We start from the raw sequence: 27,157 nt of genomic DNA, 5'->3' as shown, positions 1-27,157 counted from the left end.
TTTAGTACTTTTTCTCTTTTATTTTCAAGTCAGACCTTCAACAACAAGGACACTCAAAACTGAACTGGAAGTACAATCAAGAATAAGGCAGAACAGTTCCACACCAATCTGCAGTCACTCAGGACACTTGGTGCTACTTAAGATAGAACAGAAAAAATGAACAGAAAAAAATGAATACAATCTAAACATTCAATTGAAGTATTGTCCTTTGGATAAATTTTTCATAATACCGAGAGATATAGTTACCACTCTTTATACCCTTTACAGTAATTAACAATTGCAAAATACCAGACTGATTAGATGAATATTTTTCAGCAAATTTAGCTTCAAGAATAAACATCCAAACAAAAAGACAATTCGTATTCAAACTTGCATATTGAGTGCTATCACCACGATCTCCAGTACAAAAGCAGACCTCTTATTACGTTAGCCCAAGAGTAATTATTTTTAAACTGAACATTTGGATCAGATTATATACTGACTGTGGTACATTTTTCCTTCCTATTGTACTGCAAGCCACACATTAAGATGACAATTTAAAAAGATTTTAGTTTAAAAAACAAACTGTATCAGGAATTCAGACAAGGCATTACATTTGTGATCTATTTCTATACTTTGTTCCCTGCCACTTATTTTGCACTTACTCCAAATATGTGCAAAGTGTGCCAACATGACTGGAAAAATATAAATATGAAAAAAGCAGTATTTTGGAAAGCATGCAATATGTTCCAATAGTTGTACATTTTGCCAAGTAAAAGAAAGAAAAGGAGGATTACATTTCTTTAGTCATCTTTGTCCTTCGCACCATGTTTAAGTATGCGGGTAAACTCAATATAGTTGAAGTTGCTCTTGCTATCTATTGGTGCTTCACGGAAAAGTTCATCAACTTCGTCTTCAGTAAACCGATCCCCCATTGTTGTCAGCAGATCTCGCAAGTAGTCTTCCTGGATATAGCCTGTAAAAAGAAAGTTGCAGAAATAAAAATCAAATTTGTTTATTTTTACCCCTCAGAACACCATTAGCAGAATAACTTGCAAACGGTGCCCAAACGTTACTAACCTCAGATGCAACGTTGAGTACATAAAGGATCAGGATCTTCAAAAAGGAGAAAGTAAAAAACCTGACTGCATTCAAATTGCTTTGGATTGTACATTATAAAACCATTGAACTTTGTAAAGTTTGGATATAGGAAACTGCACTAAATCTACACCCATTTCTTCTTCCCTATGTAGATATTAAAAAGGGGTGGTGCAAAATAATATCTAGTGTCCAAGGAAATTATGAAAGGAAAATACAAAAGTTTACCTCGTATTTACTATGACATTCGTAACCTTCCCATATTTTAGACATCTTCCTCACCTTCCACCAAAGCTAAATCCGTTTTGCCTGTATTGGTCCAAGAACAACATTTTTTCCCATACTTGCTCCAATGGGTTATTCTGAATACAAAGTCAGCTGGTGACGTTTGAAATCACATCAAAATTCTGACCTCTGCATTATATTTTGACAGTTCTGTACTCAGTGGATAGCACTGTCTCTGGCAGTCTTTAAACTGGATCAAGCCACCTTCTGTGGCAAGAATTGAGAAGATTTTCTAGTGCAAGCACTAAATTACTAGTGCAAGCATATTTTAAAATTTACCCTTGTATCTGGTTCTGAATGAAAAGCCTCAAATCACATCCAACATTGAAAGTTGACGCATCAGGAGACAAGCAATTAAAGTTATATGCCGGAAAGGCCTGGAAATGGTTCAGAGATGTGAAGGACCATTTTCTTAGACCTGGCCATCTACTACCCGCTGTAAATAGGGGTCAGATGTTTCTGGCATATTCCTACTTCAAAGGAAACTTGCAACTGCGAAGGAATAGGGAACCAACAATTCTGCTATTTATAAAAAGGAATACAAATAGTCAATGGTAAGTCCTCTATGATATTACGACATTACCTGTTCCTTCTTCATCAAAGCATGCAAAGGCATTTCTGATTACATCTTCAGGATCTGTACCATTCAACTTTTCACCAAACATTGTCAAGAACATGGTGAAGTTAATGGGCCCTGGGGCTTCATTCATCATTGCCTCTAGGTAGTCTTCTGTTGGGTTCTTCCCTGCAAAAAATTCAAATAATCAACAGTTAAATTAGAAATACAAATAACAACTCATCAATAAGTAGGTATGTTGTAAAACGTATGAAGCGTCGCTGAAAATCTGGCCTAGCCCGTGTGCGCGGTTTTGGCGCCGTTTAGAGGGGGGCGGGTTTAAAACGCGATTTTCCCTAGACTGTTCAAATCGAGAATGTTCAGCCTAGTTAATTATTAACAAAAAAAAAAAAAAAAAAAAAATCGCTGGAAGATTCCGTCGCTTGAGCTATTTTTAGTTTTAAGGGGTTTATTTACTTGTTATAGTAGGTTCAAAATTAATCTCTAAACCCGCGACCACCGACAACGGGCCGGATCTCATACAGGGGACAACGGAAGGTAGGTTGTTTATTTTTACGTTAAAAAGGGCTTCTTAAGATCCCTTTATACAAAATTTTATGTTGCGAGTAGCTAATTTTGGGCCCATTATATCCCGCAGTATTTTTCTGGGCATTTGGGGCATAAATCTACAGCAATGTGAACGTTCTAAACCAGCGCGTTCTACAAGGAAAGCTAATTTAAATGCCATTAATTTACAGCAATTGAACACTAAATTCCTTCCATTTGGCCTATAAATTAATGTAAATGAGATTTAAAAATCATGTTTTATTGTGAATTCTTTGTGAATATTATTTGGACACTTAGGCTATTTAAAAATGTTAATCTTTTCTTAAGAAATGGATAGATGTTTAGATCTAGTAATTGAAGTTTGGAATTAGCTACAATTGGGTAACTAACTAACTATATGCTTTAATTTCAAGTCATCCAAGTAAGATTATTTAATATTTGTTTCAGAATGCTTCAATCTATGATAACTGAAAATTTCATTCAGTTCTGTTCATTTTTAAGAAAGTTCTGGGCTTTTGACTGTCCACGATCACAGCTTTTTTGTTATGTCCATAGAAAATCAATAGGGAACAAGATGCTAATTTCCGAGTATGAAAATGGCCATAACTTTAATACTTGAGATATGAAAGTGAATTAGGTGTCAAATTAAACATCTTTTTATGCTTTATCTGATGGGATAAATTGCAGACTTGATTTTTTAAATCTCAAACTTTTGTAACATTGCTACAAAAAGGACACATTAATATAAATCAATAATTTTGTATCACAAGAGAGTATAACAAGGCCAGATGCATTGACCTTTCAGGTAATGTTGCTAAATATTTATTTGGCAAAGAGATTGTTTTCCTATCAGCTCTTCACCTGGAATCACACCTGAAGACATGGAATCAATCCACAGCCTGTCTCAGTAAACGACCGATTAAACTTAAAACTCCTGGAACTATTAAAATTGAGCTTTCTGCATTGAATTTGAGATCTTGCGATTCGACAAAAAGGTGCTGTTGGATCTCTTGAAATGCATTAAAGTGGATAAGTTCTAATAGGATTTAACCCAGGTTATTGAGAGTCTAACGAAGAAATAGCAAGGGCCTTGAAGAAGATCTCTGTATCTCTCTCCACACAGGTGAGGATCCAGAGAGTAACCATTGTTGTTCCTGTTTGTGAGTGGAGATTATTCAGGAAATTATAGGCTAGTGAGCTTCACTTTAGTGCGAGCAAAGTTATTGGAGGGGCTTCTTTGCAATATGATTTACCCATCTCTCAAAGAGAATAGGATAATTAGGGCCAGCCAGCATGGCTTTACCTGAGGTACACAAAAATGCTGGAGAAACTCAGCGGTTGCAGCAGCATCTATGGAGCGAAGGAGGTAGGCAACGTTTCGGGCCAAAACCCTTATTCAGACCTTTGTGTACCTTCGATTTTCCAGCATCTGCAGTTCCTTCTTAAATACAAATGGCTTTATCTGAGGCAGGTCATGTTTTAATAACTTGACTGAGTTTTCCGAGGAGGTGATAAAGGTGATTGGCGGGTAGAGCAATGATGTTGTCTACATGGATTTCAGTAAAGCAGTCAATAAAGTCCCCCATGCTAGGCACCTTGTTGCATGGGATCCGCAGCAACTTTGTTTGAATTTAGAACTGGATTACTCATACAAGTCACAGAATAGCAGATGAAGACTTTTATGGGGATAGCAAAAATAGCAGACAAGTTTAATCCAAGCAAATGTGAAATGTTGCACTTTCAGATATCAAATTTAAGGGGAAAATATAGAGTCAATAGCTAAACCCTTAACAGCGTTGATGTACAGAGGGATTTAAGGGTCTAAGACCACAACTCCCCGAATACAGTAACAAAAATAGATAAGAGTGGTAAAGAATGCATACGAGAATGCTTGCCTTCATTGGTTGGGGCATTGAGTACAAAGGTTGACAAATCATATGGCAGCTATATAAAACTTTAGTTAGGCCGCATTTGAAGTATTACGTGCAGTTCTGGTTGCCCCATTACACAAATATGATGGCTTTGTGGAGAATGTAGAAGAGATTACTGGCTGGATTAGTGGGCACTAGATACAAGGAGAGTCTGGAAAAACCTTTTTCTGGAGCACCAGAGGTTGAGAAGAGGCCCAAGAGAAGTGTTATTATTAAAATTATAATGTGCAGAGATGCGGTCGATTATCCAAACTTTTATCCTGGGTATTGGTATATTATTGTCATGTTTACCAAGATACAGTGGAAAAATTGGAAATGTTGAAAACTTGCGAGAATAGCTTTAAAGTCAGAGAGGAAATGTGCAGGGCAGTAGGTAGAGCACCTGGAATGCACTGCCAGGGTGGGTGGTGGTGGCACCCAACTAAGTAGTGTCTAAATTACTTTTAGATAGGTACATCAGGCTGTGGGCAGAGCATTGAAAATGTCTAGAATTTAACTGTCATGACCCATTTGTGATATCTACTTGAAATTTGGCACAGATTTAGATAAAATATAACCAAGAAGGAATTTTTTAATGAAATGTTTAAGAAGGAACTGCAGATGCTGGAAAATTAAAGGTAGACAAAAATGCTGGAGAAACTCAGCGGGTGAGGCAGCATCTATGGAGCGAAAGAATTAGGCGACGTTTTGGGCCGAGACCCTTTTTCAAACTGATGTGGGGCTGGGGGCGGGAAGAAGAAAGGAAGAGGCGGAGACAGTGGGCTGTGGGAGAGCTGGGAAGGGGGAAAGAAGGAGAAAGCAAGGACTGCCTGAAATTGGAGAAGTCAATGTTCATACCGCTGGGATGTAAACTACCCAAGCAAAATATGAGGTGCTGTTCCTCCAATTTACGGTGGGCCTCACTCTGGACATGGAGGAGGCCCAGGACCGAAAGGTCAGATTCGGAATGGGAGGGGGAGTTGAAGTTCTGAGCCACCGGGAGATCAGGTTGGTTATTGCGAACCGATCAGAGGTGTTGGGTGAAGCAATCACCAAGCCTATGCTTGGTCTCAGCTGCACAACATCGGTGAGACCGTAAATTGGATATCATATTTATTTAACAGTCCACATCATAACTTCACAAAGATAAACAAGTTGCAAAACAAAATTATCAGCGAAGTTAGCATTACCTTTATTCATTCAAAACCATGCTATTGTTTTGATGTTATTAGGAGGCAGCCATGATCCCAGGGTGCTTGCTGCCTCGCTAGCATGAAACAAAGCACGTGATTGGTCAATTGGCGTCCGACTCAATGTCAAACGTGCTTTGATTGGACAATTACTACTAGGAAAATTGAAGGTTTTTCTCATATTTTAAAAATATGTGCAGGTTTTGTTCTTGACGAGTTTCGGATATGATTTCTATAATATTTTTACACAATATGTTATAAATACGGGTATTTACGTGATTTGGGTCAAGAAATGAAACGAAAAATCACTTCGGCCCATGGTCTACATGGATATGCAGAGAATTAAAGGATATGGATTACAGGCATTCAGAGGGGATTAGTTTAATTTGAAATCATATTCGGCACAAGCATTGAAGGCCGAATGACCTCTTCCCGTGCTGTACTGCTTTGGATTATATGAATGTTCAGGGCACAAACTGGATGTAACACCAACAAGTGGTTAGCAGTGAGAACAAAATAAACTACAAAACAAGAATGACGTGGAATAATTATTTAAATTAATTGATTGAAGGAAACAGCATGGAAATAGGCCTTCATCTCACTGAGTCCATGCCGACCATTGATCACCTATTTACACTAGTTGTCATCCCACTTTGTCATCCACTCACCCATGCATTAGTGGCAATTTACATAGATCAATAACCTACGCACCCGCATATCTTTGGGATGTGGGAGGAAACCCACGCGTTGCAAGGAGAACATGCAAACTCCCTAAAGGCAGCACTCGAGGTCAGGATTGAACACGGGTCTCTGGCAATGAAGCAGCAGCTCTCCCAACTGCGCCACCCTTCTTGACGTGGAATAATGTGATAAAGTTTGGCAATTACAATTTTAATGAGAAAACAAAGCTGGAAGCAATTATTCAGCATCTCAAGTTAGCCATAACCATAAAAAGAGAAAGCAATTACAAGTAAAAGGAAAATGTGATAATCACCAAGTGAAGCCAACATGTCATGCAAATCCTCCTTATCGATAAAACCATCACGATTCTGATCAATCATGTTGAAGGCCTCTTTAAATTCTTGGATCTGTGACTGATCAAACATCGCAAATACATTGGAAGTTGCGCGCTGAGGGCGCTTCTTGGTGGTCTTCCCCTTGGCTTTTTTGCTCGACATGGTGACTAGATATTGTTATCTGGGGGAACAAGGAGTTGAGATTAGACAGTTCTGAAGGTCATCGACAAATCTCTCCAAAGATAATGCACAACCCCAATATTTCCAAGAACCTTAAAATTTCAGACATGGATTCTTTTCGAACAATTCGATCCAGATTTATTTTTGACCAGTAGGTTTGTATTTTAAGTTCAACATGGGATTCACATAATATGTGCAAGAAATTCCCAAATCAAATCCAGTTAGTGACAAAGGTAACATGACATTTCATCTTGTTCATTATAAAATTCTTGAGTACATTACTTTCCTATCTGATAAGCAATTTTCAATTTCCAAATACACAAGCTAAGCTACCACAACTATCAGCAAAGTAACTTGAGCTAATGAGCAAGAGTTCAAAAACAAATAGTAATAAAGTTGGACAACCTTGGTTCCTATGCAGATTAAGATATTATTCAGACCTGTCACTAAGTCACAAGATGTCACGCCTGTGCAGTATTCAAATAATTCTCAACATAAGTTGAAAGGATTTATACGAGTCTTTAAAAACAAACTGCTTGATATTCAATAATTGTTACAAAGACAAACAATCTACTCTTTGCTTTGGGGCAGTTCCATAAATATGTCAACCAGTAGGCCAAATTTTCAAAATAATCAAATTGGTTCAAATGTTATATCATTTTAAAGGTAAAGATGTGAACTATCAAAATATGTAAGTTACAGATACACTGGACACCAGATTGCTCCAACGGAAGTATTCAACGACAGCCAATATATTGCCACTTGCATGTACTAATTAATTTCATGTTTTTTCTAAAAGAAAATGAATGAATTATGTCACTCACTATGATAGATATAAAGAGTATAACCAATGTATCCATGCTCATACATTAGAAAATGTTAAACTTTTTAAAGTTATGATTTATTACTTATATTATATGTACTTTGGTCATGTACGTCCAACACAAAAAAAAATGATTTTTTAATTTTACAAAAAGACAAAGAACCCAATTAACTGCAGGATCTCAATGCAAAGCAAGTTTAGATCCTCTGCAAAGACTGTACATTTGATTTATTTAATTATCTCTAATTAAGGATAAAAAGCAGTCGGACGTACGCTTTTTTTGTAAGTCCGACATCATATATTTATGTACGTCCAACACGGCATTTATAATGAATAAGTTTTGCAATATTAATATACCTCAAGGCCTTGTAATTACAGCACAATATCTCTGCATCTATACGTAGAGCCAGGATTTTGCCATAAATGCCATGTGCATTTTCATGCCTTTTTTGATGATTTCACAAAGATATGCCTTTCACGATTGAGTGCCTAAATCAGCTTTTTTTTTGCCATTTTAATGTAACTTACAAGAAAATTTACACCACCGGCGGCGAAAAAGTGGGTGTGAAGTGGGGATTGGAGAGGGGTGCATGGGAAAGGGTCCAGTCTTTGCAGAGTGGAGTCATGCTTCAAGTAGGTGTGAAGTGGCGATTGTGGAGGAGTAGGTGGAGGAGGTGTAAAGTGTTGGTTGGGGAAGGTGTGTGGGGGATATCAGGGTTAAGTTTCTGTTTATCAAACCTGCAGTAGAACCCGTTCAGGTCGTTGGGCAGCTGACGATTGTCCAAGGAGCGGGGGGGGGGTTTCCTCTTGTAGCTTGGGATTTATTGCAAGCCCTTCCACACTGAAGAGTCATTCGCTGAGAACTTGCTCCTCAACTTATCAGAGTACCTTTCCTTGACAGCTCAGATTCCTCTTCCCAGCTTATACTTGGCCTGCCTGTAGAGGTCTGCATCCCCGCTCCTGTAGGATCTACCCCTGCAAGCTTAAAATACCTAAAGTCTAGTCAACGCCTTGTCAAAAACAGAACGATTTGGTGAGAGTGTACGAGAGTGATATATTTTCTACAGACAACTGTGTGCAGTTTTGCTAAGCATGTGAGAAAGCAGTGAATCACGAGAAGAAATATTTCATCTCCCAGCATGTACAGACATCAAAACACAAGTCGGCGGCAGAGAAACTGAAGGTAGGAAATACGCAAGCTTGTCTCCTCACAACATTGCAACATTTCCTGCTGGCTCCAGTCGCAAATCTGAGTTTGAGTGATCTGGGCAAAGTATTCATTGATGCTGGAATTCCACTGTGGAAATTGGAAAACAAATCTCTCAGAGGTTTTTAGAGAAATACAGAGGAACATATACCGAGCGAGTCATCATTACGGAAAAATTATGTTGACAGAAACTTCAACATTGTTGTGCAGAAAATTAGAGATGAAGTTACACGCAACAAAATATGGATCTCAATAGACGAGTCAACCGATGCCGTGGGGAGAAATTTTGCCAATGTGGTCATCGATACACTGGAGGCAGGTCAACCATCAAAGGAGTATTTTTTGACATCGGAAGTATTGGAGAAGTCAAAGAGCTCAACTATTGATCAGTTGTTTACATCTTCACTTGCTGTACTTTGTACTTAACGTTCCTGGCGATGTAGGTAAAGACTACAAGGAAAATGTGAGAGGGAGATTTTAGCTAACAAATATCTTGAAGAAATACAAAACATAGCTAAAGTTCTCAAAGGTAGTTGTAATGCACAAGATATCAACATGAATGTAGAGTTTGCACCTTGTTTCAGGAATGCACCAGTGACCTTAGCTGGGGTAGAAAGAAGTTTTTCACAACTGAAGCATATTCTGTCTGACAGACGGCATAGTTTAACACCCGATAATTTGATAAAAATGCTAGTAGTTATGTGCCACCAGGCAACTTTGGTAATTTAATGTGGTATACCTTTATATTATCATTTTAACCATATTTTGGTGGTGGAAATAATTGCCTTTTCATGCCTTTTTTGTCAATAAATGCCTTTTGTGCCCTTTTGGAATTTTTTTAATGCCTTTTTGCCTGCCCATTTCAGAGATTTATAGTGCCTAAACATCCTGGCTCTAATTATGTGTGCAGCACTATTATTAATAAAGCTTTGTTTCCAACACAAGTTTACTAAGATCAAAATTTCAATAGTGTGAAGCCGATGGAAAAGAGGTGTTCTTGCCTACTGTGGTGTGTTCAAACAGGTAAGCATTCATATAGACCTTCATGCCTCATGATGTGATCCAGGCTTCTCAAGATTCTGAAACTATCCAGCTGCTAAATGTGTCACTTTCAACGCGACCTGAAGATATTTATGTCTTGGATTCCACACTGTAGGTCACTAGTTCTATAAAACTGCTTCACCAAAATTGAGCAACTGCCCAAAAGTGTTTCAAGCTTTAGCAGAACACACTTTTTGGCCACGTGCATGTGTGACAATTGCAGAGAAAAGAATTTGGAGGCATTCTGGCAAACCACAATACCTGTACCAAACACGCACAAAATTCGTAGTGCGCCACCAGTTGGACAACATAATTTGTTTGTCAGTGACGTGTCCAACAGCTGCGAGTACTGACAGGTTCGCATCAGAGAGGTGGTTGAGGATCTAAATGAGCCCATTGACAGCATGGATGAATCATCTGATGATGAAAGTGATGAATTACAAAAACATATTGGGGATTGGGTGTTGGTTGCCTATCAAGGGGAAACTTTCCCTGGTGAAGTCATTGAATTTGGTCCCAATAACACTGAGCTCAAAGTCAATCTTATGCATCAAGCAGGTGGGCACTGGAGATGGCCACAACACCCAGATCAAATTTTCTATTTCAGGAAAGATGTTATCAAAAAAATATCTCCACCAGTGGTCGTTGGCAGCAGGAGATAGTACATGTTTACTTTCTAAGCCCTTTTCCCTAAGGTCCTCCACCCCTTTCTGTGTGAACATGCATGTACATAGAAACATAGAAATTAGGTGCAGGAGTAGGCCATTCGGCCCTTCGAGCCTGCACCGCAATTCAATATTATCATGGCTGATCATCTAACTCAGTATCCCTTACCTGCCTTCTCTCCATACCTTCTGATCCCCTTAGCCACATATAACTCCCTCTTAAATATAGCCAATGAACTGGCCTCGACTACCATCTGTGGCAGAGAGTTCCAGAGATTCACCACTCTCTGTGTGAAAAAAGTTCTTTTCATCTTGGTTTTAAAGGATTTCCCCCTTATCCTTAAGCTGTGACCCCTTGGCCGGGAAGCTAAACAATAGGATAGCTAAACAAAAAGTATTAAAATACCTTGGTTATAATCTTTTCACATATACCTTAGTGTTTTTGTTTCTAATTTTGAGTCATTAAAATAAAAACAATATCCACTTGTACAATGTGCGAGAGGAACGAAATAACCAATTTGCGAGAATGTCCTGCCATTGTTTGAAGGCATGACATTCAGTTAGTGTTGGATTAAATGTTACTTTTACAGTTGCATTAACAGTATTCAAATTGTACTCCAATATATAGAATTATATACCAGATCTCAAATTTATTTTCAATTTAATAATTCTGAAGGGAAAAGATGTTCCAGATCTAATAACATGATCCCAATGCACACTGTACATGAAAATACATTTGTCAAATACATTAAACCCATTTTAATGTTGAAGTGTTATCAAGTATATGGTTAATAGTTATTTCCCTTATTTTGTATTTGATGAGGTTTCTTTTCTTTAAGTTTGATATAGTTTTGTTGAGTTTTGTGATATTTGTAATATTTGGTTGTTCACAGCGCTTAGAAACATAAGGCGTTGCATTAAGTGCTTTGTAAATGTCATTAATATTATTAATAAGTAATGTTACCCATGGTGTGTTTCATTTGTCATGCAAGACAAAGTCAAGTAGTTAGTGATGTAATAAGGGCTTAATTACCAACAAAATGTCTGCAACAAATAGACATGCACACATGTATGCCCGACACGACAGTACTGTAAGTCCGGCATTGTACGTCCGACACAAAGAAAAAAAGAAATTATTCATTACTTGAAAGTGGAAATGATACATTATTCTTGCCATTTCTCATCATTTGACATCTAACTGAAATGGTTGCGAGTGATTTTTGAGAAAAAGCCAGTATACTTCAGAGATTCAGTTGAATTTCCAATGTCAGAAAAACGCACTTTTCTGTGTACGTCCGACCACATCGTGTTTTTTAATTAGTACATTATGGTGTTTGTACTATATTTATATCTATAATTGTTTTCTGCTCAGTAGATGCCACATATTGGTCAAATAAAAATTCCTTGTTTGTAATTATTTTTCCATTGGCAACTCATTTAAGTGTCTGAAATGTACGACCGAAATTATGGAATTGCTCCTTGAGAGTCTCAAATGTATACTTAACTAGACCAAGTGCAGACCCTTTGGGTCTGTTCCCCCAACGAGGCGGTATGCAGCGTCACACACTAACTATCCCCCCCCCCCGCACTCACACTAATTACCCCCCATGATATGAGATTAATATTATTAATTTGCTCCTTTTACCCCATAACCACCCTATCTACTGATGCATAGACCCCATAGTCACATCTGGGGGGGGGGGGGGGGGGGGGGGGGTAGAGAGTGAGGACAGGGACAGAGAGAGACAGAGAGAGACAGAGAGAGACAGAGAGAGACAGAGAGAGACAGAGAGAGACAGAGAGAGACAGAGAGAGACAGAGAGAGACAGAGAGAGACAGAGGTTTCAGCATTTGCAGTCTCTTACAAAAACCTGCTTACTAAGAGATTCAAAATAAAATTAGCTAGACAAATCACATTAGATTATATCTATATGTTGCTTAAATTGCATTCAATTAAAGGTTATGTTAATGTATTTTAAGTGAATTCCAGGAACAATTTTATCAGATTGCAGACAGGAAACAGAAAATACAAGACAAACAAAATCACATTGCAGGTTCTTTTGATACTTTTAAAATTTCTCCCATTAAAGTTAGACAAAAAGAGAAAGTTTGCAATATGGAGGTTGCACGGCAGTCGAGGTCACGACCCGTGACCCGTACTGTAGCCACGCAACGCCAACTGGAGTACACGCATTGAATGTCAGGTAAGCATTTACTATGGCTGCCAGCACAGCCGGGGCCCTTTTTCTGTCCCAGCATCCAGACTCCACATTCGCGGACCCCGGGCCGTCTGTCCCCGCGGTTGGAGGGGAGGTGTCAGTTCGGTGTGTCACACACAGCGCGTGACAATGCGGCCGCACAGAGGGATACCGGGCGGAGGGTGGACGTGGCCGGACAGCGCTGACCCCGGGGGATGCGCACTTTCGGCCGCTTACACCTTGCTCGGATTCAGAGCAAAGATGCTAGAACATTTGGTTCAGAATTATTGCGGTTGCTCAATGCATTTCATCAACAGCAAGGCATTATTTGCATTTTTTCTTGATTCCTTTGGTATCTAAAAAGTTTCAGAAGTGATCAATCTGGCTGTAAAATGTTTAAATCGCCCACGATTCTCAAGTGGGTTTTTACATGCAAAAAGAAAACGCTTCTGAAGCTAAATTTATCATAATTTTTTTTTTTTTTTAAATCGCAAACCATACGTGGGTTTTGATTTACATTTTACTCAGATGCAAGCCAAGGAGTGGCATCATTGTTAGCTGTTAATTGGACATAATCAACCTCAGCAAATTGACAATATATTTGAAAGGGAGTGGGTGTTTGAGCTGTCAGAACATTTTATTACTTGCCAAAATATACATCTCAATAGCATAATGATAGAAAACTTACTTTTCCACACACCACTCGTAAGTCTGGAGATTTTTTTAATGATAAATTTAGCTTGATGAAATGCAATGAGCTAACACGATAATTCTCAATATGTTCAATCTTGATATCTGCACAGCCAATGTTTGCCAACCACTTTAGCTGTTGTTGTCCCTTCAGTTGTCACTTCTCTCCACCATCATTTCTCCTCACTTTTGGAATTCTGAAGTAGGATAAATGTCTCTCACAGTTACCCTGATTGCCACAATTATTTACAGAGCAAAAATTGACCATTTTGGCAGTTTTTAACAGGTAAGAAAGTATGTTTTGTGTATTAACAGTGTATGCAGTAGGCTGTCATGTCCTCCACATGAATTGAGCTGCTCCGTGCTTCATGCCCTTTGACCCGATGACCTTACGTGCAACCTCCCCTATTGATACACGTAAATTATCATATCAGAATTTGCAGGTAGACAAAAATGCTCAGCAGGTGAGGCAGCATCTATGGAGAGAAGGAATAGGCAACGTTTCGGGTCAAGACCCTTCTCGGGAAAAAGAAAAGGAGTGTGGGAGACAATAGGCTTGTGGGAGAGCTGGGAAGGGGGAAGGAAAGGAGGGAGAAAGGCACGCCTATCTGAAATTGGAGAAGTCAATGTTCATACCACTGGGGTATAAACAACGCAAGCAAACCATGATGTGCTGTTCCTCCAATTTGCGCTGGACATCACTCTGGCAATGGAGGAGGCCCAGGACAGAAAGGTCAGATTCAGAATGGGAGGGGGAGCTGATGTGATGAGCAACTAGGAGATCAGGTTGGTTAGTGCGAACTGAGCAGAGGTGTTGGGCGAAGCTATCAGAAGTTGCCATTATTTTCAAAAATATTCATTTCGTTTAAGGACCAAAATGATAGCCAATTTCATTTACAACTTCAGAATAATGATGACATCTTAGTGGATTTCTTATTCCAAAGTAAAATAGCAAGTTGTTGTATTTCAAAACTTTAGCCATCCAGGATAACAAACAAGTTAGCAATACTTACTTTATGCACCTATTTCTCATGCACAATTACAATAATTCATTATCGAACAATTTGTTAAAAGCTTGATTTCTTGAGAGCTGTCAATCTATTCCTCATGTCCCAAGTACAAAGGAGGAGGAAAAGTTTAAAAAAAGGAAGCAATATATTTTTTAGTATCTAGAACTGATCTGACTTCAGTCCTACTTGAAGAAAACATGGCATTCTTGGATGAGAGCTCAATGGTCTGAAGGGTCTCGACATGAAACATCACCCATTCCTTCCCTCCAGAGATGCTGCCTTTCTGCTGAATTTCTCCAGCTTTGTGTCTATCTTTGACTCATTAAAGAAGTTACTTGTGTTACAGCAGGCAAGCTGCTGGTCAATATTTATCCCTCACCCAAATGAAATTACTATCAATTATGAGATATTATACACAAATAATCTATATTTGGCCATGCACACTTTCAGATGAGCTCATTTATGTGAGACACTATAGGCAACCTCACTTTCTCCTCTCTCTCTTCCACAACTATAAACAAAACTTAATCAGAAGTTTGCTCCTAATCAGATCTCCTTTACATTCCAAAAAGATTTCCCCCCCATTAAATCTTCCCCACGATTACACTATTTCCATTTACAAGTCTACTCTTTGGGTCGGACGTCAGAACTCAGCCAACACTAGATGCTGTCAGCTGAGACTCAAGAGTCCAAGTCAATTTGACTTCTGACATTTCAGCAGTAAATATGGCATCTTTCAAATAAATTGCAACTTTAATAAACAGGTCAAAACATAACTTAATTTAGCAGCTGAGAAAAACCAAATACTTGAAGAAACAGACAAGGATCTAGGAATAGAATAGATATGCATTACTTCACCCAAACAAGGACACAATTTGAAGTTAATATATGGGTCACAATGTTTCCATTCAGATCACAAATCTATACTCACAAACCCAGCAAGTCTCAGCAGTACCGAACAACAGCGGATCAAAGCCCTCAGTTGCCTTCAACTGTGTTCAAATTTGTGAGCGAGTCACTATCGGGGAACTTGGACAAATGTGCTCCTTGCTTAGCTGAACAGGTTTTATGGACACTATCCTGTTCAAATGACCTTCTCCCTACGTAACAGGCCAATGTATATTCTTTGGCTGAATTCGCAATGTGAACCTGAATGTCAAACCAAAACGATCTAGGATTGGTTGGCAAAAGGCAGATACCAAAGACTCAAATACCGGGTAATGAACAAGAGCAGCTCATCACCTTAATTTATTCATTCGCACCATTTCTAAACTATTGCTTTGACAGCTGGCCAATAAACAAAGTTCATGGATGGTGATGAGTCAATTCGACCGATCAGTGGCTTTGAACATTGAAATAGAACACATGCACCAGTTGTCTGGATGTAGTCAGATGCAATCCCAAAGCAATGTACAAATTATCTGGATGATCTGTGCCCGTCACAAAATTAATTCACCCTCGGCACAATTTGGCTGCTGGAACAACTCACTAAGCCTCCTTTCATTGTATCTCCCAGGTATACAAGCTCTCCCAATTAATTTGTGAAACAGCATTTTTACATTCAAAGGTCATATTATCTTAATATGGATCAGTATTTCTACATACAGAGCACCATTTTGAAGTTTCTGAATCCGACATTACATTGACCGCCATCTGTATCTTCAAATTTCGACACTACAGCCTATCACCATATTTTAGGGAAATTAGAAACACCCACTAAGTGCGATGTTGCCTGCGCTTCCCATTCTAGAAAAATAAACTTAAATAGTTTAAGGGGAATGGATGCTTAGATCCTCAAACCTACAGTGAAAATGCAGTAACAAAATATGAGGTGATGTTCCTCCAATTTGCGCTGGGCCTCACTCTGAAAATGAAAGAGGCCTAGAACAGAAAGGTCAGATTGGGAATGGGAGGGGCAGTTAAAGTGCAGAGCAACCTGGAGATCAGGTAGGTTAATGGAACAGCAGATACAGTAGATGAGGTTGGAGGAGGCGCAAGTGGACCTCTGCCTCACCTGGAAAGGCTGTTGGGGTCCTTGGATGGATTCGAGGGGAGAGGTAAAGGAATAGGTGTTGCATATCCTGCGGTTGCAGGGGAAAGTACCTCGGGTTTGGGTGGGAAGGGACGAGTTGACCAGGGAGTTGCAGAGGGAATGATCTCTGCGGAAAGCAGAAAGGGGTGCAGATGGGAAGATGTGGCCAGTAGTGGGATCCCATTGAAGGTGGTGAAAATGTTGGAGGCCTATGTGCCGTATGCGATGGCTGATGGGCTGGAAGGTGAGGACAAGGGGGACTCTGTCCTTGTTACGAATGGGGGAGAGGGAGCAGGAGAGGAGCTGTGGGAGACTGAGATGTCCCTAGTGAGAGCCTCATCTATAATAGAAGACGGGAATCCCTGTTTCCTAAAGAATTAGGACATCTCCGATGAACTGGTATGGAACACCTCATCCTTGGCGCAGATGTGGCATAGACGGAGGAATTGGGAGTAGGGGGTAGAGTCTTTACAGGAAACAGGGTGAGAAGAAGTGTAGTCTAGACAGCTATGGGAGTCAGTGGGTTTGTAATAGATGTCGGTCAATAGTTTGTCTCCTGTGATGGAGATGGTGAGATCTAGAAACGGTAGGGAAATGTCGGAGAAGGTCCAAATGAATTTGAGTGCAGGATGGAAATTGGTCGTGAAGTTGATGAAGTCAGAGGGTTCTGCATGGGTGCAGGCGGTAGCATGGGTGCAGTCGACAATGTAGTGAAGGTAGAGTTCAGGGATAGGGCCAGTGTACGCCTGGAACAGTGATTGTTCAACGTGCCCTACAAAGAGGCAGGCATAGCTGGGGTCCATAGCTACACCTTGGATTTGGAGGAAATGGGAGGTCGAAGTTGTTGAGGGTAAGGACCAGCTCTGCTAGGCGGAGGAGTATTAGTAGACGGAAATTGGCTGGCCTGCGGTCGAGGAAGAAATGGGGGGCTTTATGACCTTCCTGGTGGCGGATGGTGTAGAGTGACTGGATATCCATAGTAAAGATGAGGGAGTGGAGGCCTGGAAAACGGAAGTCATCGAAAAGACGAAGAGCGTGCGAGGTGTCTTGGACATAGGTAGGGAGGGAATGGACCGGGGGGATGGGATGGAGTCGAGGTATGTGGAAATTAAGTTGGTGGGACATGAACAAGCAGAAACAATGGGTCTGTCAGGACAGTTCTGTTTGTGGATTTTGGGGAGAAGATAAAATCGGGCCATGCAGGGCTGGGGAACAATAACATTGGAGGCTTTACAGCGCAAAGAACTGGAAATAATGAAATCAGAAATCGTATGTATTCCCGCCAGCAGCTGGAAATTAAAAAGTCTAAAGGTAGAGGGCCATCCAGGGATTCTTCTGCTGCAGAGTGAGCGGGGGGGCCGTACATTTGCGCGGGGGGGGGGGGGGGGGGGGGGGGGGGGGGGGGAAGAGGAGGGAAGAAGTTAGATTAAGCAAGGGGAGTGGAAGTTGAGGCAGTTGATTTCCCACCAGCAGAGAAAAATATGTATTCCATACATCTAGTTAACCACTGATAAAGCTCCATTGCTTTGTATACCTCATCTCATTCTTCGATGAAAATGTACAGAATGTTTGCAGCATAGAAACATGCATTTGTATTCCTTTTATGAACAAACCTCCCACAATGCTTCAGCCAACTATATTTTATAATATCAGAGCAATCATAGTGCTATTAATTTGTTGCAATGTGGCAAATATCATTGTCAACTCGTGTTAAAACATATGCCTACAAATGGCAAAGAGACCATGACCAGAAATGTTCCTTATAAGACGTTGCTTGAGGAATAAAAATGAGTCTTGACGTCAGGGAGAAGGACAGTAATATTTGAATCAATACCATTAAATCTTTATTTGCTTGATAGTAGGCCGGATTTAATATCAGAAAGAGCAGCACACAAACGACTTGTACGGTCAAGTACCAATAGCAAGATTTCAACCAAGAGATGTCATAATTGATGAGAAATAAGTTTGGAATAAACTTGCCATATTAAGTTCATAGACATCACTGCATTTTCCAATGGTCCAATCTCCAATAGAAACACTTTGTTTGCAAGCAACCACTTCAGGGCATTGCAAAGCATGGTGCAAGTAATAAAACCTTAGGCACATCACTAATCTATAGTTGAGTCTGAAGAAGGGTTTCGACCCGAAACGTTGCCTATTTCCTTCGCTCCATAGATGCTGCCTCACCCGCTGAGTTTCTCCAGCATTTTTTTCTACCTTTGATTTTCCAGCATCTTCAGTTCCTTCTTAAAACACTAATCTATAGTTGCTGGCTTTACTTTCTGTTCTGTGGGTGAAAAGACTAAACCAAGGATGAACAACTGCACATTTCTCAGATATCATTACAGATTAAATTACTTAATGATTTGCAAAGATCAAAAAAGGCACAACAACATCTCTGACTCCACTGTTTCTAATTTCAGAACACAGGAATAATTTTCCAATACAAGTTTTGGACTGTGACTCATTACTTTTTACATAGAGGCATGCTTCAGCACGTACTGTGCGAGGAAAGATTTATAGTTTGAAAATTCTCCCATCTGGTTCATATGATTAACTCTTTCAACAAGCACAGAAACCAGTACCAAAACGATTCTGTATACATTTTTTGCAGGGCACTGATAAAGTAGTGAAGTTTAAATCATCAAAATGTGACTTCAAGTGCTTTTTAAAAAGTGGTTCTGGCATAGCTATAGTTCAAATTATATGACAAATAGATTAGCGGAAGTTACACAATATGACACTTTGCAACAGAGAGGTGGAACTGAAGCAATCAAGCGATAAAAATCACACTAACTTTCGTGCACGTCATGTTACGCGAATTTCAACCAAACCCATGAGGAATTCAAAACAGAACAAGATTTTAAAAACAACCCACATTCATACATTAGAAATAGACATTAATGCAAGTGAAAATGTAAGTAAGTGAGTAATTTTTATTTATATAGCACTTTTAAATCAAATCACGTTGAAGCCAAAGTGCTTTACAGAGAAGAAATCAGATTATAAAAGAAACACTGCATTTATGTAGAAATGCTCATAGCCTGAAGTTTGAAAAATGAGTCCTAACAAATTAAGTATTTTTAAAATGTGGTCAAGGTCTTAACATTAGAAATATCATTGAATATGTGCTCAACCGACATACACAATGTATGAACGATCGGATATACAAGGAATGGATAACAATTGGCTTTTCAATTAGTAGACCTCTTTACAATTATATAGTGGCATCTCTTAATCCATCTGAAGACAGTCCTGGCCTTAGTTTATAACACATTTGAAACATAACAACTCCAACAATACGCTCTAACATTTGCACTCCACGTAGGTTGTCCTCAAATTCAATGTAGAGTGTTTATTTGTGATATGCACCAAATGCAAACTGGAACAATTAAATTCTTACTTGCTGCAGCGTTACATGCACATTAGACACAACAAACTTACGTCATTCTAAGCATAGGCCACGTTAGTTCAAAAACTAAAGTAGGTAGAGCAGTGAGAATAGTCCAAAGTAGTTTGGCAGGGTTGTGGTTAGGATTGTGCAGGATGGTTCAAAAACCTGATAGTTGAGGGGAAATAACTCCTCTTGAAACGGGAGAGAACTAGAAGACAGCATGGGCCTTTGATATTAGCTGCTTCTTCAGACAGCACTTCACGTAGATTAATTCGACAATGGGAAGGCCAGTAGTCACGATGGACCAGGCAACATCCACCACTTTGTCGCCCCTTTTGTTCTTGAACATTCAAATTTACAAAACATGCAATGATGCAACCAACCAGTATGCTCTCATGTAAAAGTTTGTTAAGAGTATTCAGTGGCATGGAGCAGTAGAGCTGCTGCCTTATAGCTTCAGAGACCCAGGTTCAAACCTGAATACGGATGTTGTCTGTATGGAGCTCCCCGTGACTTGCGTGGGCTTTCCCCGAGACTTCCGGTTTCCTCCCACACTCCAAAGATGTACAGGCATGTAGGTTAATTGGCTTGGTAAAATTATTAATTGTCCCTAGTGTGTGTGTGTACGATAGTGTTAATGTGCAGGGATCGCTGGTCGGTGCAGACTCGGCGGGCTGAAGGCACTGTTTCTGTGCTGTATCTCTAAACTAAATATGCCAAACCTCCTCATGAAGGAGAGACATTGATAAGCTATCTTTGTGATTGTATCAATGCCTTGGGTGCAGGATACAATAGATGTCTATGCATAGGAACTTGAAGCTGTTGTCTCACTCCACTCTCATTCTGCAAACGAAGACAGCTGCACACTTCTTCAATTTTACCTTCCTGAAATCACCAATCAACTTCTTGGGTCTTGCGAACAAGACAGCTGTTCTGGCACAATTCACCCAGATTACCGATTTCCCTCCTTATACTGATCAAAACTGACTAACATACATCAGAATATCAGGTAGCAAAGCATTATATGCATAAAATATATCAGAAATGTAACCTTGCCTAACATCAAGTGCTTCTATTTTCACAACTGTTAGATCAGGTAAAAACTCAACTTCTCCATTTACCAACTCCCTTCCTTCTCTATTCAACTCATATGTGGCATACCCCACAAAAAACAAGGAAGTTAAGATAAACCTTTATAAAATGCTAGTGCAGTCTCAACTATTCATTCTAGTTACAACATTATAGGAAGTATGTCATGACAGAGAGCCCAATTTCTTTTTTAACGAGAATGATGCCTGGGATTGAGATGACAATTACGAAGACAGATCAAACAGACCAGCTTCGTTTCCTGAGAGAAGGCCAAGGAGATATTTGATGGAACTGTATAAAATGAGATGTCAGAGTTCTAAGTGGTTTTCTTCAGTAGGTTTGAAAACCAAAGATTACAGATATAAAATTAAAACAATTTAGACCTTTTCCCGAATCTGCATCAAGTCCTGGGGTGAAACAAAGATCAAACGCATGGATATTTAAACTCCTGCATGTTGTAACGTCTGCACTCCAGTTGTTTGTCCTTACATGCTTGTCAGCACATTCCAGCTGAATGAGTGTGTAGCACACTCATGATGCAAATATGCATCCAGTTTGGTCTTTTTATAACTGCAATCCGAGCACAGATTAAAACTAAACATGGTGTCGAGAACTCATCAAAATTCCTATTCATGTTCAGGAAATTGGTGTGTGATTCCAACTTCAAACTATTGCTGCAATGGCAATCAGATTGCCCACTGTGCATGTCCTATTTCCACAAAATAATTATCTTGCTTCCCGTTCATGTCTTCAGGCAGTTCTTTCTTAAACAATTCTCTAGTCTGTTAGTGCTCTTAAAATGCATTGTTTTCACTTTGCCACCAAATACTTTCTGTGAAACCAACCTTTTTAAACCATTGCAGGCCCCTCGATAGTAAGTATTACAACGTCTCTTCCAAAAAACACACTGCACCTTCAGGAGTCCTATTAATCACGGATTAACGCGAGATTCATTCTGAAGCAAATCAGTATATGTTCAGGCTTAATGTCAATAGTTTGCAGATCTAACTCTTTTTCTGGTCTTGGTGATTGTCAAAATTGGAACTCTTATGTATTAGTCTATTGTGGCTACTGCAAAGGTCAACATTAATTCACGCTATTTAATATTAACACTAGTTAATCAAGCGTAATCTAAAATACGGAAACCAGCAGAAACGCAACTTTGCATTTAGCCTCAAAAAGATACATTCAGATTAGACAGTTTAAGTTAACTTCTTCAAAATTGAATTTTGCTATTGTAGAACAAGCTCAAGACATCCTTCCATATTTCATTATTTTAAAGACTTTGTCCTTCCCCATGAGTTCCTATTATGGCCAAGAAAGCACAACAATGCCTCTACTTCCTTAGAAGGGTTAGGAAATTCAGCATGTCCTCAACAATTCTCACCAATTTTATTGGGATGCAACATACCATGGTTTTGAAACAGCTCCATCTCAGACAGCAAGAAATTGTGGAGAGTTGTGGACGCAACCCATATCATCACATCACATAAACCAACCACCCTGCCATTGAGTCCATCTACTCTTCACGATACCTCAGCAAGGCCACCAACGTAATCAAGGATAAGTCTCACCCCGGTCACTCCCTCTTCTCCCCTCTCCCATCAAGCAAGAGGTGCAAAAGTGCAAAAACACATGCCACCAGATTCAGGGACACTTTCTTCCCAGCTGTTATCAGGCAATTGAACCTTCCCTTACCAAATCTACAAGTCTTCAATTACCTCCAATGCAGAATTAAAAACAAAAATTAACAAAATAAGCTACTGGAATTACTAAGAGGATCATGTAGCACCTGTGCAAAGAAAATGGGCAGACAGCATTTTGGACTCCAGTCTGAAGAAGAGTTCTGACCTGAAACGTCACCTATTTTTTTTCTGCAGAAATGCTGCCCGACTCATTACTCCAGCATTTTGTGTCTATTTTTGGTATAAACCAGCATCTACAATCCCTTCCGAGACATTTTGGGTCGAGATCCTTCTTCAAATAAACAGACGTTTCATGACCTCCAGAGATGCTGCCCGACCCACTGAATTACTCCAGACTTCATGGCCCACCCTCGACCAGTTTGTTTTCTTTCTCAAGATTCCAGCATCTGGAGCCTCTCGTCTCCTTAAGTACAGATCATAGTTTTCTTTTTGGACTCTTCTCACAAAAGGCAGATTCTTAGAATTTACAGAAGCTCAATACGACACTCAAGTGAGTTTTTCTGAGGGTTGTTAGTAAATTACTGTTTAATTGAAATCAAACTGGACTAAAACCAACAGTTAAAATTCAATGTTGTCTACGATAGGTTGCAGTAACTGAAGGGCCTCGACCCGAAACGTCACCCATTTTTTCTCTCCAAAGATGCTGCCTGTGCCGTTGTTACTCCAGCTTTTTGTGTCTATCTGTAGTAACCAGCCACACAGAAACAGCATTATAAACAATTCTTCATCTAATTTTGCCACTTTTCAGCAATATGCCTCCTACCATTCAGACCTATGGCAAGAAGTGCTCAAAAAACACCCACATTTTAGCAGTTAGAAGAAACGTGTGATGTAATACTTTCATATGGTTGTTTATATAGATTATTTGTAGTAGTCTATGTTAAATTTTACTTATGCCTTTCCTCCATTGATACTGGGTTAGATTTCAGCTGAAAATATTTTACTAACAACCTTCGGGAAAATGGTCTCATGGGTGTTGACAATTGAACTTCTGGAAATGTTGAGAATCTGTGGATGCTGGAATCTTCAACAAGAAAGTAAATTTGCTGGAGTAACTTTGGGTTAGAAAGCGTTTGTCGAGGGAAATGGACAGATGGTATTTTAACTTAACCAACATCATAGGTCTAGCAGCAAGTTACCCACTTGAACTATAACACTTCGAATGCTGCCAGACCTGGACAGTATTTCCAGTTTTTTGGGGGGTTTTTTAAAATGCATTTTAGATTTCCAGAATCCATTTAGTTGCAGCATTAGTTGAATGCTTTGATCATTAGTTCATTCGCGGATGCTTTGAGCATTAGTTTATTCTCGCATATTTTGCAACATTACTTTATACGCGGATGTTTTTGAGCATTAGTTTACCCGCGGGCGGTGCTGAACACGGACTCGGGCGGCGGCCGCAACTGAGCGATGGGCGGAGGTCGCTCGGCCGACAGCCGCGTCGTTTTCCGCAGCCAATCCTTTCCCGAGGCCTCCCTTCCCCTCCCGCCTATGCCATTGCATCGCCATGCCTCTCACCCCGACCCCCGCAGCCCCCACTGCGCTGGCGGTTACCGGGACCGACCCTCTACCTGACGAAGCGAGAACCTTCTGCCGATCAGCGCCGCCACTGCCCCACTTCCGCCGATCACCAACATCCGGCCCAACCACCGGAAACGCCCGCCCGCCGCCGCTTCCGGTACACACGCAGCAAGGGGAGAGGGGGGGTCGCTTCCTCAACATCTCTCTGACTGCAGCATCATCCACCTCTCTTTACCAGATGGAATCCACATTTTCAAATATTTAATCACAAATGCTCTTCTTTCAGGTTTTCCCCGTGACTGGTTTCGATTTCTAACGTGGACCAACAATAGCGGTCCTTCCCTCCCCCCCCTCCCCCGCTCTCGCAGAGAGAGGTGGTGCGTTCCGATGACGCGTCCGCCCGGTCCCCACATTCCGATGGCGTCAGGAGCGGCGCGCGGAGCAGAGCGAGACGTGCCCTTATTAGGCGATGGAGCGGCGGTTATCGTGCGCGTGCCCGCGCTAGAGAGCGAGCGAGCGAGCGAGCACCCAAAGATCAGTGAGCGAGCGAGTGAGCGGATCGTTGCTCGCGCCCGCACCGCGCCACCGCAGGCGACAGTTCGTCCGTCGGTCGGTCGGTGCTTCACTTCACTTCACTTCACTGCGCGGCCTCCTGCCGAGTTAACACAGAAAGGCACAACGCAAAGAACATACGCAGGCAGCAACACACATGGACTGTATCCGCTGTTCCAACTGTGGACTCTTATATATCGGCGAGACAAAGCGATCGTTTCGCTGAACACTTCCGCTCAGTCAGAGAAACATAGAAAATAGGTGCAGGAGTAGGCGGTTCGGCCTTTCGTGTCAGACACCTTCAGTCAATATGATCATCTAAAATCTGTACCACGTTCCTGCTTTTTTCTCCATATCCCTTGATTCCTTTAGGCTGAAAAGCTAAATCTAGCTGGAAAACATCCAGTGAATTGACCTCCACACCCACTCACAGCCTGACCTCAGTCTGCAAAGACTGGGCCTTTCTACACCCACCCTCCCTCCAATCACCACTTCACACCCAATCACCCACACCCTCTGCTGCACAACATAACTTATCCAATATCAACAATAAAAATAGAGGAGGTGGAGAGGCTTTTCAGAGTCCAAAAGAGACGGAAATCTCCAGGACCTGACAATGTTTCCCTCTCTACCCTTAAGCTCTGTACCAAACAGCTGGCACCAGTCTATACAGACATTTTTAACCAGTCCCTGCAAACATGTCCAGCCCCTGCCTGCTTCAAAGTCTCCACTATTGTCCCTGTACCCAAAAAGGCAAGGATTACTTGTCTTAAAGACTACAGGCCTGTCGCACTGACCTATGTAGTCATGAACACACTCCAAAGGCTTGTGCTGGCCAAGCTGAAAAATATCACCATCTCCCTGCTGGACCCTCTGCAGTTTGAATATCGGCCCAATAGATCTGTGGATGATGCAGTCAATCTGGGCCTGCATTTCATCCTACAGCACCTAGACTGCCAGGGGACCTAAACGAAGATCCTGTTTGTTGGTTTTAGCTCTGCGTTCAACACCATTGTGCCAGAGCTACTGCACTCCAAACATTCCGGGTTGACTGTGCCTGAACCCCTCTTGTCAGTGGATCACCAACTTCCTGACAGATGGGAAGCAGCATGTGAGGCTGGGAAAGCACATCTCAGACCCGCAAACGCTCAGCATAGGAGCACCGCAAGACTGCGTACTCACTCCTCTCCTCTACTCTCTCTACACCAACGACTGCACCTCCACAGACACCTCTATGAAGCTTCTCAAGTTTGCGGACGACACAACCCTGATTAGACTGATCCAGGATGGGGAGGAATCTGCCTACAGACAGGAAGTGTCACAGCTGGCATAGTGGTGCCGTAGCAACAACCTAGAGCTCAATGCTCTTAAGACAGTGGAATTGATTGTAGACTTTAGGAGAGCTCCCCCTCCCCTCACCTCACTCACCATCATCACATCTGTGGAGTCTTTTAAGTTCCTGGGAACCATCGTCTCCAAGGACCTTAAGTGGGGGGCGACCATCGACTCCACAGTCAAAAAGGCACAACAGAGGACGTATTTCCTACGGCAGCTGAGGAAGCACAATCTGCCACAGGCAATGATGGTCCAATTCTACACGGCCATCGTAGAGACTGTTCTCACCTTCTCCATCATGGTCTGGTTTGGCTCAGCCACCAAGCACGACACCTGGGAGCTGCAGCGAATCGTCCGATCAGCAGAGAAGGTTATTGGCTGCAACATTCCCTCCATAGATGAACTGTACACTGCAAGGGCCACGAAACGAGCGGGCAAGATCATCTCTGACCCCTCTCACCCTGGCCACAAACTCTTTGAATTACTTCCCTCTGGAAGGCGACTCCGGATTGTCAAAGCTGCTACAGCCAGACATAACAACAGTTATCCACGAGTAGTTCCTCTACTCAACAGGCAAAAATTTGTAGCCTCCCTTTGATCTGGTATTTTGTTTTGTTGGTTCACATGCCTGATCAATTTCATCATTAATGTTTTATTATTATTAATGTTTTGTGTTTTCTGAGTCATTCGTAACTGTCACTATGTCATGTTGTTACTTGTGGGCGGAGCACCAAGGTAAATTCCTTGTATGTGAATACTTGGCCAAATAAACTTACTTACTTCCTTACTTCTGTGGCAGAGAATTCCACAGATTCACAACTCTCTGGGTGAAGAAGTTTTTCCTCATCTCAGTCCTAAATGGCCTACCTCTTATTCTTAAACTGTGACCCCTGGTTCTGGACTCACCCAACATCGGGAACATTTATCCTACATCTACCCTGACCAATCCTTTAAGAATTTTATATGTTTCTATAAGATCCCCTCTCATCTAGTGAATATAAGCCCTGTCGACCCATTCTTTCATCATATGTTATCCCACTATCCCGGGAATTGACCTGGTGAACCTACGTTGCACACCCTCAATAGCAATAATGTCCTTCCTCAAATTAGGAG

General features: G+C 40.9%; 1 protein-coding gene across 1 annotated transcript; it reads right to left on the bottom strand.

Moving 5' to 3' along the window:
- Nucleotides 1-24,356, bottom strand: LOC129696367 (myosin regulatory light chain 2, smooth muscle minor isoform). The gene is made up of 4 exons (XM_055634208.1): nucleotides 24,208-24,356; nucleotides 6,580-6,782; nucleotides 1,946-2,107; nucleotides 1-955 (listed from the first exon to the last, which is right to left on the bottom strand). The coding sequence occupies exons 2-4, from the start codon at nucleotides 6,761-6,763 to the stop codon at nucleotides 783-785; spliced, it is 519 nt and encodes a 172-aa protein (XP_055490183.1). The 5' UTR covers nucleotides 6,764-6,782; nucleotides 24,208-24,356; the 3' UTR covers nucleotides 1-782.
- Nucleotides 24,357-27,157: the final 2,801 nt, after the last annotated feature.

Source organism: Leucoraja erinacea, chromosome 4, assembly GCF_028641065.1.
Source record: "Leucoraja erinacea ecotype New England chromosome 4, Leri_hhj_1, whole genome shotgun sequence".
Lineage (NCBI taxonomy): Eukaryota > Metazoa > Chordata > Chondrichthyes > Rajiformes > Rajidae > Leucoraja > Leucoraja erinaceus.
Note: the sequence above shows the minus strand (reverse complement) of the source record. Positions and strands in the feature narration are given on the sequence as shown.